Source organism: Ptychodera flava, chromosome 3 (assembly GCF_041260155.1).
Source record: "Ptychodera flava strain L36383 chromosome 3, AS_Pfla_20210202, whole genome shotgun sequence".
NCBI lineage: Eukaryota > Metazoa > Hemichordata > Enteropneusta > Ptychoderidae > Ptychodera > Ptychodera flava.
Window position 1 is genome coordinate 44,145,693 of NC_091930.1, and position 16,618 is coordinate 44,162,310.

General features: G+C 38.3%; 1 protein-coding gene across 1 annotated transcript in view; it reads left to right on the forward strand.

Annotated features, from left to right (window-relative positions):
• LOC139129333 (uncharacterized) overlaps nt 1–16,214 on the forward strand; it is a 63,096-nt gene extending 46,882 nt beyond the window's left edge. Inside the window, exons 9-14 of the mRNA XM_070694967.1 lie at nt 10,978–11,055; nt 12,202–12,270; nt 13,964–14,032; nt 14,377–14,766; nt 15,696–16,102; nt 16,182–16,214. Of these exons, the coding sequence (XP_070551068.1) occupies nt 10,978–11,055; nt 12,202–12,270; nt 13,964–14,032; nt 14,377–14,766; nt 15,696–16,102; nt 16,182–16,214 (1,046 nt within the window). The remainder of the gene's footprint in view (nt 1–10,977; nt 11,056–12,201; nt 12,271–13,963; nt 14,033–14,376; nt 14,767–15,695; nt 16,103–16,181) is intronic.
• The last annotated feature ends 404 nt before the right edge of the window (nt 16,215–16,618 follow it).

Here is a 16,618-nt window from a genome sequence, read left to right on the forward strand (position 1 = left end):
TTCGAGAAAACAAGTACACCCAATGATGACCAGTGCTTTGTGGCTCCAAATTTATGTGATTTTATCGCAAATAAATGGCACGTATAACACTTATCTTGTCACTCTTTATTATTTGTTGACTTGTCCCTTTCCAAGTTTATGCTACAATCTTCACCGCATTGTGACGCTAAATTTATGTGATTTTACGGCAAAAATAAAGAGTTAACTACCCTATTGCACTTTCTAATTAAAAATTCTTTTCATCACAAAGGGAAAGGATAGAGTGAAAGACAGAGTCAATGATAGGTTCAGGTATTTCAACGGGTCTTTCTAACCATATTTTATACCACCCACAACCACTGAAAGACAAATGAGAAAAGAAGCTAGGCCTTCTTGTTACACAAGGTGCAGATCTCCTTACTCTGCTCAATCCACCTAGTATTCAAGAGAGGTCAATCGCATATCTAGCAATTCTTACCGACTCTGGAAATGAGGTAGAAGAACATAAGGACTTTAAGTGATCTCTCTTATCTACTTTTTTGTTTTCTTAGTTTTGATAATTTTTTTGTTTTTTTGGCCGTTTTTGGTGTTTTCATTGTTTTCTCTGTCGTTAGTCGGAAGGAAACTTATAACCAATGATATATCTCATCAAACAGTCACCACAAAACGTGACTAAATACCGTGAATGTGAACGTTGCCATTCACTTCGTGCAACTATAAAAAATGTTACACGTCCGGTAATCTAACATGAACTTATCCATTCATGACATGCATGTCCTTTACTACACCGTAATATTGGCTAACCTACGCAGGGCGCCTGACCCTAAAAAGAGAAAATACCGTTCTCCTTGGCTACATCCTTTAGATGTTCTCATTTCTTGATCGACTCAACTTGTCAATTCTTTCCAAACTTGACTCACGGCCTTTGACAGTCTTCCAAAGCCATTATGGTTAATTTGCTTCCTAGCTCTCGTAGGATATCTGTTAGGTTGATCTTTAATTTTGTTTTTCTCAGTGAAATCTTCAGCAATCCTTGTATCACCATTGTCACATTGTTCTACTTCTAAAATGTCAGCATCTCCCTGACTTTCCTCTACACAGACTAAATCATCACTACATTTAATTTGGCCTTTGCTTATGTCATTGTCGACATCTATCATTCCTGGTTCTGAACTGATATCAGGGGGAACATCTGGTTTCAGATTGGATTCAGTAGATATATCAAACTGACCTTTAATCTCTACAGTATCACCATTCTCAGTAACAGTGTTATCTGCATCACAGGATGAGGTTACAATTTTGTTACCCAGATCAGATTTTGCTTGATCGTGGTCAGAGGGTTTACCAACTTGTACACGTTCATCGATAGGTAGAATCTTAACCTTATCTAACCAACCCTTCAGAGGCTCTCCCTGATAACGCTTTAGTTTCTCGTAGTGGACAATTTTCGGCTTACTTTTAGGGCTGTACTGAATTCTGTACACCAAGTCAGACAATTTGCCTATTACCAAATATGGTCCTTCATAAGCCAATTGCAGGTGAATACTACTTTTTCCTTCTTTTATCTTTCAGCCAAACAAAGTCCCCTACATTGTGGCAGTTTTTTTTGTTGCAAAGCGCTCATACATCTTTTTCTGTCTCCTGTCTGTACTTGTAAGCTGTGACCGTACATGCTCATGGGCTATTTCTAATCTCTCTCTCTCAAATCAATAACATAGTCAGTTCCTTGATTATCGTCATGTAGTTTCAGAGGCGTAATCACCATATCCAATGGGTAATACAATTCCCTGCCAACATTAGCATATTAGGAGTTTCGCCGGTAGCAGGATGGACGCTACTGCGATATGCAAATGTTGCTAGACTTAGGTGCTCATCCCAGTCGGTTTGATGTTTTTGTGGGTCCATATAAGATTTAATGTATTGGAAGAAAGTACGATTAAATCGTTTCACTTGGCTGTCACTCTGTATATGACAAGGGGTTGTGTAGGGTTTATTAACCCCTAACAGTTCACATACCTCCTTAAAAACATTAGAAACAAAGTTTCGGCCAAGGTCACTATGGCATTCCAAAGGCATGCCAAATCTACTGAAAAATTGTCTAACATTGCTTTTGCAACAGTAATTGCTTCCTCATGAGATATGGGGTAGGCCTCCATCCACTTTGAGAAATAATCACCCACTACTAAAATCTTTGTATATCCCTTATCAGATATATGGAAAGGGCCAACTACGTCGATTGCGATTCTCTCCATTGGAGCACCTACTATGTATGTTTTGAGCGGGGCACGTTTTTACTCTCTAGCTGACTTAGTCTTTGCACGGGTGTCACATACCCGAACATGAGCACGGACATCCACTGACATCCCGTACCAATAGTATTTGAGTCAAACCTTGGCAAGAGTGCGTCCCATACTGCCATGTCCATCGAAACGACTTTCATGGAATGTTTTCAATACCAATCTTATGTAAACCTTGGGTAAAACAACTAGCCAGCGAACTAACTTTCCATCATAAGCCTCCCACAGTGTATACAGAATACCGTTATGAACTCTGAGTTGGTCGTACTGAGACCAGTAACTTTTCAGCGCAGGTGACTTATGAGAAATGTCGTCCAATGAGGGTCGTGGATGACCTCCTTCAACCAATCGAAGTATAGGTCCTATACTGAGATCTTCCAATTGACATTTTCTCAAGTCTTCTCGAGACCAGAGAGGTTCATGGTTTATCACTGTATCACTGTTTAAACTGAACTCAGCCTCCTGCTGTCTATCACTTACTACATGCCGTTTTGTGGATTTATGGTGCACCTTTCCTTTCTGTAATTGAGGGCATCCCCATGGAAAGACACCGGTTAGCCAATTCATCCGGAATTACCTTTTCCACCACCTTTGAAGCGTCATTACTCTCAGGATTATCATCAAACGGAGATACTTGCATGACGGACTTATGATTTGTTGGTCTACACAAGCCTTTTGCTATTTCACTTCCTACTTTATCATCACTGCTTGCCTGATTCACTCTATGGTGTTCCTTCCACACTGTTTGCATTGAATGACTGGGAGGCGACTCAACGCATCGGCGTTTTGGTGTTTATTACCTGGTCTATGAACAACCTTGAATTTATATTCACCCAAAACCTCAAGCCATCTTGCTAACTGTCCTTCACCTTGAATTTATATTGACCCAAAACCTCAAGCCATCTTGCTAACTGTCCTTCAGGATTCTTAATCTCAGCAACCAGACCAGTGAAGCATGGTCAGTTCTAATGTGAATGGCCTGCAAATGAGATAGTGTTTGAAATACTTTACATAATTTACAACAGCCAGAAGTTCTTTTCTGGTCACACAGTAGTTTATCTCTGCTTTATTTAATACACGACCAGTGTAGGCTATGAGGTGCTCCATCTCTCCAATTTCTTTGGATAATACAGCTCCCATACTGATTGCACCTGCATCTTTGTCCGAAAGGAACTTCCCCCTTCTGATGGAAAAGCTAGCACCGGGGCTGATGTTAGTAATTCCTTTATTTTGTCAAATGCAGCCTGACATTCAAGAGTCCAAACAAATACTGCATGTTTGCGAGTAAGCTCGTTTAAGGTTTTTATTTGGTTGCAAAATTTCTGATGAAACGCCGATAATATGATACCATCCCGAAGAAACTGCACACTTCAGACACATTGACAGGCACAGGCCATCTCTTGATGAATGTTATTTTCTTTTGATCTGTTGATACTCCTGTTTCGGAAATTGTGTGTCCAAAGAAAACAACTTTCACAGCAAAGAGGATGCACTTTTTGGCCTTTAATTTCAAACAAACTTTTCTCAACCTATCAAACACTATCTGCAGTCTTTCCAATTCCTCCTGAACAGCAGATCCGTACACTATAATGTCGTCAATGTATAACAGTAGGATCTCCGACAGCAATCCATGAAAAACCTTTTCAACGAGTTTTTCAAATGTCCCCGGACTTCCACACAATCCCATGGGCATTGAACTCCATTGCAAAAGCCTGCCTGATGGTGTAACCATGGCAGATTTTTTCCGACTGTCCTTTTCTAACTCTACCTGGTAGAATCCCTGATTTAGTTCTATACCGCTGAAAATCCTTGCCCCTCCCAGACTTTCAAGATTTTCTGAATTCGGGCATTGGCTGAGCTTTGCAAAGTGTGTTGGCATTGAGACGTTTATAGTCACAGATAAGGCGAAATGACCCATCGTTTTTACCCACTAATAGACATGGACTAGATCACGCACTTTCAGATTCTTCGAACAATCCCTTATCCACAAAACTTTGAATTTGTCTATCCATTTCCTATATTTTCCAGTGAGGTGCCCTATATGGAAGAGATTTGATGGGAACTTCAAAAGTTGTAAGGATATGGTGTTTTACAATATCAGTCTTTTCCGTATCCATGCTATCCTTACTACACACATCCGAATTCTTGACAAGCAAATCGTACACTTGTTTCTTTTGTTCATCAGAAGAAAGATCAACAATGCTTTGCTCATACAGATCTTTAACATGCTCTGGCATTTACTCACACTGTTTAGCAGTGGCTACTCTTGTGCTTGGTGGTGCTGTTTTACTGGCATTCTGCTTATTTTGAATTGTCGAAATTTCTATGTTAAACTTCCTGTTTTTATCCATTTTCAATAAGCCAACACATTGACCCTTTTTCACCTCTATTTCCTGGCTACCCAGATTCATTACCCTAACTGCATGGAGATTACTACCTGGCCTGCTTAGACAATGGGCACCCATCAACCCAGTTTCCCCGTCAAAACTTGGTGTTACCATGACAATGACCTCAGGTTGCTTAGACTCAAAATCATCACATTTATCAGACACCCTTTGACCTCTGTATAAATGAAAACCCATTTGCCCAACTCGTGTCTTTTTGTGCATTTGAGCTAACAGTATAGCCTCATGCCCGGCTTGAATAGACTGGCCAATTAGCCTATAACCGAAAGCAAAAGGTTTCAAATCTTCGTGTGTCGTTTCTAGTATCTGGTCATTGATGGTCATTTTCCCTTTTCGCAAATAAAGTTGACAATTAAATTTTCGCAGTAAGTCCATACCTATGATGCCATCAGACCCACTCAATGTCTCTGCCACTAGAATAGATTCAAATATCTCTCTTTAGTACCGATCTTAATTTTTACTAGAATTTGACCCAGTAATGAAACATTTGACCCATCAGACCTTGTCAGGTAATTGCCATAATCAATCAGTTCAGGACGCTCTTTTTCGGGAATGAGGTAGAATTCCTTAGCAACTATTGTATTTGTACGTCCCGTGTCGATTAAGTATTTTTGGGTGACATTCTGTATAGTTACATACATTGAATCAATCCCAGACGTCGACTTAACAAATTTTCCTCAATCGTAATTTGACCTTGACCTGTGACCTCATGATCGCAATCCTTGGTCGTTAAACGGCTTATTTTCCCCTTCAGTTTGTCCCCGCTGGCATTGAGGGGAATTCTGCTTACGATGCCCTTCCTTACCGCAACACCAACATACAGTTTTTATTTGGATCTCGAACTTTTGCATTATTTCTACTGTTCGATTGAATTGCAGTCTCGATGCGCTCTAATCTACCCAACACATGCAATAGCAGTCCCTGTAAGCCTGTATCATTGACCTTGCCTTCATCGCAATGTGACACATCACCTGACCTGACCGTTGACGGACGTGTGTTTTTGCTTTCCGGAATTTCTGATAACTTTCTTCACACTGGGGTTCGTGCACAACGGAGTCCAATGTTGCACCTTTCAACCTTCCCGCTTCATTTATTTTTCTTTGCAGAGAATCATCGTGGACAGCCTGAAACAAGTGATCAATGCATAACCGTTCAAGACAATGGCCTTGTGCACTGGGATATGCCTTAATTATGATTTGCCGTATTTCATGTGCCAAATCTTTCAGAGACTGATCCTTCTTTCTAACAATTGTCTTAGCTTGGAGGCGGAACTCGTCCTCCAAACCACATGTCGAAAACAGTTTCAGTAAAAATCACATGACTCACTATAATCATTCACTTTTTAATACAATGTGCTGCAAACTCTAAAGCCCTGACCTCACAATTTTGTCAAATGAATGTTAAATTTCTGCACAGATTCCAACCATTCACCAGCGCACATATTTCGAAGTGTAATAATACTTCACAAGAAAAAGGTTACATCAACTATACCTGTATACTTAAGAACCAGTGTGTACCTATTCTGTCATATAGGTACACCAAGACAATCTCCAATAAAATATTCAATTACAATAAGGCATTGCGGCACTTAAAAAATGATGAATTCCTTCAAACACCAGCATCCTGTGACTGCTCTACATCTCCCTTCAAATATTCCAGTTGGCCATGTCATTACTGGTGATCTGAACTTGGTTTAACATCACCACCTTCGTAAGATATTATCTTGTCGACCCAAGTTCAGAGAACCTCGCAGGATCAAATGGAACCATAATTTTAAGATCATTATGGACTCTGTTGAAGAATATGCCAGGAAATGGGCTAAAAGGGAGGATATAGTGCTAGACACACTGTCAGAATGGGTCAAATCTGTGAGAAAAATAGTTCGTGGCCGTATTGGTCAACTAAAATCACATGTTTGCAGAAGACCCTATTCTGTATTTAAAGATTCTGATGCTGTTAAGTGTTTGAATGATATCCATGACAAGTATGTTGTCGTCCATGCTGATAAAGCTGCCAATAACATTGTATTGTCTGTAAGAAGTATTATTTTGAATGTCTTATAGACGAACTTGGTGTAACTAAGACCTCCACCTTCTTCACTTACAGACAATCAATGTTCAACAAATCTGAAATTTTTGCAAACCATAAGACATTCATGGATAATTTTAATATTACAACAAAGGATGACCATAATAAGTTGCCTAGCTTATACGGATACCAAAGCTGCACAAAACACCTTACAAAGCTAGGTTTATCGCAGGATCTTCAAAATGTTCAACAACAGAGTTATCGAAGATACTGACTTCTGTTCTGTGTACTGTTAAACGGAGACTTCAAGCATACTGTTATGTTGTCTTTTCTCGGAGTGGTATAAATCAAATGTGGATATTAAAAATTTCGAAGGAACTCTTGGAAAATTTCAAGATCTGTTTCTAAAATAACATCTATTAAAACTTTTGATTTTTCCACTTTGTATACCTCAATATCACATGATAAATTGAAAGAATGCTTGAAAAACATTATCAAGCAAACGTTTTACTACAAGAACGGTTCACGGCGTTACAAATATGTAGTATTAGGGTGTAATTCTACATATTTTGTTAAAAGTGTTACTAACGCTAAAGTGTTTTATACGAGAAAGACATTATCAGTATGCTTGATTTCCTCATTGCGACATATTTGTTGATTTGGAGGAAACGTTTTCCAACAGTGTATAGGAATTCCTATGGGCACTAACTGTGCTCCCTTGCTTGCCGACTTATTTCTGTTCTCATATGAGGCAGAATTTATCCAGAACCTAATCAAACAGAAAAAGGTCTCTGTAGCTAGAACTTTTAACCTAACATTTAGATACATAGGGCAGTGTTATTTCAATGAATAACTCTGAATTCAGTGAATATCTCGCTATGATTTATCCTCCAGAATTGGAGATTAAAGAAACTACAGAAACGGCCTCTTCTGCTTCATATCTGGACATTTTACTTGAATTTGACTCTAATGGTCACCTTTTTACTAGGCTATATAGACATATACGATATATATATATATATATATATATATATATATATATATATATAGATATAGATATATATATCTCTGGACATTTTACTTGAATTTGACTCTAATGGTCAGCTTTTACTAGGCTATATAGACATATACGATATATATATATATTATATATATATATATATATATATATATATATATATGACAAGAGAGATTATTTCAAATTTAGTACAATCAATTTTCCACACCTCATCAGTAATATTCCACTCTCACCAACTTAGGGGTATACATTTCGAGGCTTATTCGATATGCAAGAGCATGCAGTTCATATGGTGATTTTGTAGAGAGACATGGCCATGTTCTTACATACTGTTAAATCAAGGTTACACCAGAGCAAGACTTGTCTCTACATTCAAACGCTTTTTTGCAGATATCGCAAGCCGGTAGATAAACACAATATCTCTCTTCGACAAATGATCGCTGATGGCATCAGTGACATTGCGCCTTAGTTAGTGACCACTACCTATCTGACTCCCAGATTGATATATGGCGGGTGCCACATGTTGGGCAGGATGCGCTTACTATTTACGAAACACCTGACATCACTTCTTGGTCTTCTGGCTGCAGGTCCATATATCTTTTTTTCATAAATTTGACTTTGTTTGTGTACCGTCTATTTACTGTCTGTTCTGTGCTGTTTTGTGTCTATGTTTACAACTATTGTCTTACGAATTCTGACCTAGTGTTATTGGATTATGGATTGGTATGATTGCGATTATTGTCATTGACAAAATCCGTTGTTCCATCATAGTTATCGGCTTTTGCTGAGTTGTTTTTCATGTCATACACTGGCACATTTAATGCCAGTTTGGCCATGGGAGGAGGTGTTTTCTCTGTTTTAAAGGTCACAAATGATGGGTATCCGACCCTCTATTTGAAAATAAACTACTTCCCAAAAAACTTGAACATGGACCGGGCCCTTTCAGCAAGGGTGTAGATACAGTAGAACCAACGAAGAATGTTGCAGTCTTATTGTCTGTACCTATAGAGGTGCGGCAACCCGACATGCCAACACTAGTACATGTATTGTTACCACGTGGCGAAAGCCGACTCTGAATTGCGGGAGTCGATGTATAACTGCCTACACTAGCAGCTGTGTGTGACGGACTTCGTCGATAAGCCACCTCATTCTCACGTGAGAATGAAAAAACCTCCTCTGGGCGTCGCATTTCAGTTTGTATGACACCCTCCGGAGACAATAGTGGCGGTATATCACTACAGTCCTCAACATGTTCCCTACGGGCATCTCCAAATCGAATCAAGTTTTGCCTGACTCTGATACTCGTTTCTAGACTTTGCCTTGCTGCCCGTTAGAAAATACAACCTTGCTGTCGTCGAAGCTTTCCATGATCGACAAAACGCACAGCAAAATAACGAAATAAGACACTCGCTAGAACGTACAGCAAATGTCCTCCAACAACACCTGCGAAATTGACGTAACTTGTATAAACTTTCCCTTTTTCCACTGCAATGACAACAATAGAAAAATCGAAACCAAACCGAACAATAGAACACACCGAACTCGATCTGCGTGAGTACCAGCCAAAAGTCTCGCCCCAGCGCTGCCAGCACTGTAACGGATTATCTGAAATTAGGCCCAAAATGCCAATCTTTAGAGGACTAAAAGTTTCCTCTAGTTAATGGTAGCGTAATCATGGCACTGACGAGCCTGGATGGCGATGAACCGGACTGTCATAAACACTAAAAAACTTGCAAGGCGTTTTAACAACACACATATATATTGATGATCTGATTAGTCCAACAATCCAGACATATCAAATTACTTACATCATATATACCCTGATGAATTGGAAATCAAAGAAACAACTGAGAGTAGGAACTCAGCTTCATATCTTGATCTGCTCCTGCAAGTGGGTACTAATGGGCTACACACCAAGCTGTATGACAAAAGGGATGATTTTGATTTTGAAATCATAAATTATCCCCACTTATCAAGTAATATTCCATCTGCACCTGCTTATGGTGTGTATGTGTCTCAACTTCTCAGATATTGTAGGGCTTGTGATTCCTACGCGGATTTTCAAATGAGACACAGCTTATTAGTATCAAAACTAGTGAGACAGGGATATACATCCAAAAGACTCGTGAGGACTTTCAAAAAGTTCTACGGTCGATATAATGACATTGTGGCCAAATATGACACCTCGGTCACTCAAATGATTAGCGACAGCATTCCTGGCTTTGACTTATAACAGTGATTCATATACTGTATCACTTCATACAATATTAGACAATTTTGGGACCAATCCTGACGGGTGTAGCATGCTAGCAGGGTACGCTTACCCATTCCGGACACCTGGTACCACCACTAACTATCAGTGGTTCAGGATGGTCCTACTTAAATTTGTAAATCTCAAATGTCCCATGGACCTGGTAATGTATTACCTTGAATGAAAATGATTATTGGACCAGTTTAATGTCATATTACTTCGATATATGGACCGTGTGCACGAGGGAACCAGCACTAAGATTTGGCTGGTAGCACAAGTCACAAGACCAACCGGCGTGCTCGAGCAACCCGCTCACGGAACAACTATGAAAACCTGAAATAGCACGACTGGTTTAACAACCACGACAATAATACTTCACCGAGGCTAACACGAGGTGTTCGCACAAAGCGTGGTACAGGTTGAAACCGAAATAAAAGAGAAACAACGGTTAGACAAAAGTTCAGCTCAGCACAGCTTTGAACACGATGTTCACAGCACGGCAGCAGGTCTAGAAGTCCGTAAAATCAGGGGTTGTCGGGATATTACAAGTTTTCCCACGTGATCAAAATACCGCCCTGATATGGATCCGACAGATCTTATCGTGCTGTCAAATACAGGGTTTCCGATCCTGAGATTCAGGAAAAAGTTGCATTTTCTGAGCCAGCGGAGCAAGAGCAATGTAACAGGTTACTGACCCTAAACTTATACAACAATATATATAATTTTCGGACATGGGTAATTGTCACAAATAATAATACGGGCATGCAACTTGTTTTTTAATGTATTTCGAGCAACATTTGAAGGGAGGGTTAAAAGGTGTTAGCAACTTCTCTCGGGGTATGTTTATTATAACCTTTCTCGTGTTTTAGTTAAAGCTACTGTTATTCAACTTTCATTATGCTTTGTAATTGCTGAATGCAATCACCATGAAAGTTACTTCAAATCAATTATACTTGGTTCTTATAAAGACAACTGTTCAATATCATGTTGTCTACATAGTTGCCGTAGCAGTAGCTGAGACCACGACTGACGATGAAACTAAAAAGGGGGAAGATGCATTGGTGGCAGGCAGACCAAGTAAGATACATGTAGTTTGTATTCTCCTATTTTCATAAAGGTGTAAACAGACATACCATCATTAACTTTGTGTTGATTTCTTGATGAGGAATTAGTTTTGGAATTTATATCAATCTCTCAGCTTCGCTTTGCGGTAAAACAAGTGAACCGCATGACCAGTGCTTTAGTGCCCCAATACTTCAGTCATACTTGAATGACTTCAATACAATATCGCTGCAAGCAATTCAACGGCAATTGAAATAATAACGTTACCAGACGAGCTATACATGTTTCCACATCATCAAAAGATTTGCTGCTCGTCTACATGTGATCTGTACAGCAAATGACACATAATTTTCAAAATAATTCCATTGCACGCATTTCCTTTGTGGAGATTATGAACGTGCTGATTCTAAAATCACTTAAAGTTAATATGATTCCGTTTAAGTACTCCCTAGGTGATACGTTTCGTTAGCTTGAACTCATACATTCTATGTATTACACATTTGAAAGTTTCACATAAGCACGAACATAGTCATGTAAGGGGCAGTTAAACAAAGTAAACCCTATTTCATATCGTGATGCATACAGATAATCTTGTTGTTACATCATCATCCTCCATTGGATATGATTTAACTAAATATAACATCTAAATTTGATTTACTCCACTTGGGTCAAACCTCTTGTTATTTTACTTTTCAAAAATACAGACGCTGTATAAAGAAAGAATATTCTTAACTTGCTCTTTTCCATGACGAAACAAACAAAAAAAACTTAGAGGCATACAACTTGAACTGCATGAGCTTATTATCATCATTATTTGTTTACTGGTCCCTTTACAAGTTTATACAAAGCACGATTGGAACTAATGTGGTATAATTTGGTCTTCGTATTTTCAAATTTCTCAAAAATGGTCGGTGCCCTATTGCTCAATGTTTAAATATTACAATTAATCCATAAAAACAAGAGTGTAACGTAATCAGAAAAGAAGATAAGTTTACATTTGCAGATTTTAAAGACATTAGTTCACCATCAAATTATTCCAAATTAGTTCCAATCGTGTTACAATGAACTTTTTATGACAACAACATGACACGTATAACACTTATCTTGTCACTCTAGTATGGTATAAACTGCAACAAAACGAAGCACTATTTTTTTTTACAGTGGTTGGCAAGGAACGCTCGTCCAGTGGAAGTACATATTCTGAAAAGGTAGCATCTGATAACAAGTCAGGTGAGTTGAATTTCCAATGATATGGATGTCTGCTCGTTGAGCTTGACTTTTAATCTGATGGCGATGCAATCATTTGATATATATATATATATATATATATATATATATATATATATATATATATATATATATATATATATATATATATATTCCCATGGTTTTTTTCTCTGTTTGACGTCATCGTATACGAGTGTTTTTCGCGGAGCCGTACAACTTCGAGCCGAAGGCGAGAAGTTGTGTGGCTCCACGAAAAACACGAGTACATATAATATATTCTTCTGCCATGGGCAACAATTTCTTCTGCCATGAGCAACATTTGAAGTTACGGTTGAAATGTGTTATCAATTTCTCTTGGGGTATGCTTTTTATAACCTTTCTTGTGTTTTAGTAAAAGCTACTGTTATTAAGCTTTCAGTATGCTTTAGTTATTGTAATTGCTAAAAAGCAATCGTAGTGAAAGTTACTTCAAATCAATTATACTTGGTTCTTATAAAGACACTGTTCAATATCATGTTGTCTACACAGATGCCTTAGCAGTAGTAGAGACCACGACTGACGATGGAACTAAAAAGGGGGAAGATGCATTGATGGCAAGCAGACCAAGTAAGATATATGTAGTTTGTATTCCCCCATTATCATAAGATTGGAAGCAGACATACTTATCATTAACTTTGTGTTGATTTCCTGATGAGGAATTGGCTTTAGAATTTATTTCAATATTTCAGCTTCGCTTTTCGGGTAAACAAGTGCACCCTTTGACCGATGCTTTGTTACCCAATACTTCAGTCGACTTGAATGAGCTCAATACTATATCGCTGCAAGTAACTCAATGGTATTAAAAAATAACATTGCTTGACGAGATTTACTCAATTTCAACGCCATCTAAAGATTTGCTGCTCATATGCATGCAATCTTTACAGCTGATGATACACATTGAACGTGATATTTCGATTACTAGCATTTACTTGTAAGATTATGAACTTGTAGATTCTAAAATCACAAAATCTATAGCGTTTTTCCTAGTTAGTAGGTGTTAATTCTGGTAGTTTTTAACTCTTATACCCCATATAATACACCTTAGACAGTGCTAAATAAGTTACGAAAATCATCATTGAAATAATACAAGATAAGAAGTAAACCTATTTCACATCATGATGCATACAGATTATCTTATTGCTTCCTCATAACCATACATGCATATTATATCATCTATACCCCGTATTCAACATTTTGATCTGGGTCAAACCACTTGTTGCTTTTCTGTTCAAAAATACAGAGGTTGTATATAGAAAAATATGATAAGAAGGTATATGCTTTCTGCAGATGTCTCCTCGATAAATTGAATAACACACTTCCAATAGTATTTTGGGCTCTGACCTCGGCAAGATATGTACATGCAACGATACAACCCTTCTTCAATTTTGATCATACATATGACGAGATGCCCTCGATATCGCAATGTAATCCAACTGTGTGTTTCTTACTGATCATAAGTAATACAACGACACATCACCTTTATTCATAACAAAGAACATCAATATAATATGACAATAAAATATGCCACTTAGTGAGATGCGGTAATACAACCGTTCACTAATTTTAACCGAACATATCCTATGATACTCTTACGATATATGCAAACGTAATCATTTAAAAGTCCAGTAACACTAACCGGGAGTTATGTATTTAACAGTGGCTGGTCGTGAAAGCTCCCCCATAAGAAGCATCGATTCTGAAGACATGACATATGCTAGCATAACAGGTAAATTAGACTTTTGATTTACATGTTCTGCAGATCAGGGCCTTTCGGGTATGCGAAATAATTGCATATTTTGTCCGCCTCTCTCTTGTAACAACCGTACTTGAAATTCAGGTTGGACAGTTTGTCTTCCTAGCCTGCCTGTACTATACGCAATGATACTTTCAAAAAAAGGAGGGCTCCATTTATTTAAGACAATGCAATAATTTTACTTGAAGTTATGTTCCAAGTTCAATAACACGATAACGTCTTAGGGAATACTGCATATTATAAAGGTTGAGACAAGATTGCTTTAATGATCATGTTGACAATTATGTAATATTCTACTGTCGGTTATGCTGTCCCAGTGGAACTTCGTGTAGCAAGTGGTATCCCTGAACCTGGTGGTACAATGTCTATGGTATCTCACTGTCTGTACAACACCAGCGCCAAGAGGCTATCTGCAGAAAACGAAAAGACTAGACAGGTACTCAAAGATGATGACCCTAACATCGAAGTAAGCGATCCCGAGGAAGGGAGCATCAGGTACAGCGTTAAATGTAAAACATCGAAAGCCCTGCAAGGTTTGTGGAAACGCTATCAAAGTGGTAAACTGCGTGAATCAGTGGAGGAGGCCTTGATAACACCAGAGCTGTTAAGCAAAGTGCACGCTGTTAGTATCACGATGAGGGTTGTCATCGATTACAGTGAGTACGAAGAAGCTCTACACATATTGACATCGCGGGAGAACAAATCAGGTGAACACTACAGCGAAAATAGTTGTCCCCCTCCCTGCAAATTTCGCCCTATTTGAAAGGATCAAAACCACCAGATTCCACATTATTTTGATACTGTACCTTATTATCATATCCATTGTATGTAAATCAACAAAGTTGTTATTATATGTAAATAAGTGTGTCATTTGTCGTTGTATTTTATAATTTTTGTTTTGACATTTACTACCATTATTTTACTTTTTAGTTATACATAGATAAATTTCGCATACATCATTAACCGGTACACAGTAGGCGTGTTATATTGATCGGTGATTTGAAAATGTGAAATAAAACCAAGTACGTCGGTACTCTGATACAAGCTGAAAGCCACTTGGAATAGGATGGACTAATGGCTGAAATTACTGGAGTGTTAAAGTCACGAATGACCGATCTTTTGTACTACTGATTCAGTTAGCTATCGGGAAGCTAACCTTTTTCGGATGTCTTGCAGACCTGTGCACATGTTAATGTTTCATTTTCTGTGGGGCATCTACCTCACAAAGCTTAATGTACAAAGAAAGCGTCCATTGTTGCACGTAAACAAAATGACTATATAACGTTTGAGTCGAGTAAATTTGTCAAATATTTGAAGGAGCGTTATTCTTTGCACCCATGGGGTTAAAAAGTTTAAATGCAACTTCTTGACACAAAAGCACTATGCACTTAACGTGATATGAGCACAAAGGATATGGGAAAGAACTTCAAAATTTACTTATGAACGTTGTTGAATGGAAATAAGTTCTTGAGTTTGTATGCAATTCACAAGTAAAACATCCTTACCAATTAACCTGTGCATTCAGACACGGTTTCTTATGGCATCTGAATAACCTCTCTATCACGTGCAATACAATCACTCAGTCAGGCTACAATGTATTTTAAAATGTAATTATTTAATCTTCCAACGAACACAGGAAATATCATATCAACTGGAACTGATGTAATCCTAAAAGAAAAAAAGGACAAAGATTTTCAACAGAAAAACATCACTGATAGTTCGACCAAGTCTGGACACGAGCTGCTGCAGGAAAAAAACAAAGAGGATCTTGGCTTTGAAATGGAGGATCTGAGGGCCAAGCTTAAAGACAGCGAAAACGAGAAGGAGAAGCTGGTTATGGAACTGGTGCAACAGAGGATAATCAAAGAGGATCTTGGTTTAGGAATGGAAAATCTGAAGGCCAATCTTGAAGACAGCGAAAAAGAGAAGGAGAAGCTGGTTATGGAACTGGCGCAACAGTGGAAAATCAAAGAGGATCTTGGTTTAGGAATGGAAAATCTGAAGGCCAAGCTTGAAGACAGCGAAAAAGAGAAGGAGAAGCTGGTTATGGAACTGGTGCAACAGGGAAAAACCAAAGAGGATCTCGATTTAGGAATGGAAAATCTGAAAGCCAATCTTGAAGATAGCGAAAAAGACAAGGAAAAGCTGGTTATGAAAAGGGCGCAACAGGGAGAAAACAAAGAAGATCTGGACTTTGAAATGGAAAATCTGAGGTCCAGGCTTGAAAACAGCGAAAAACAGAAGGCACAACTTGATATACAGAATGAAAAACTTAACGGAGAGTTCGACAACCTTAAGTCGATGCTGACATCTATAGAAGGTAAAAAATGAATGCAATATTCTCTTCATATGAAACAAACTGTGGAAATATCATATATATTCTAAGACAGGTTGTGTTTCTATTGTCATTCTCGTATTGCTCAGTTAGCACTGACATAAACACACCTTTTACATGCCTAAGCATGATGTTCCATCTACTTCGAACTGGGCATACATCTTGCCAAGTCAACATGGTCATAAACGTATATAATAGCTGAGCACATTAAAGTCACTCCCTCT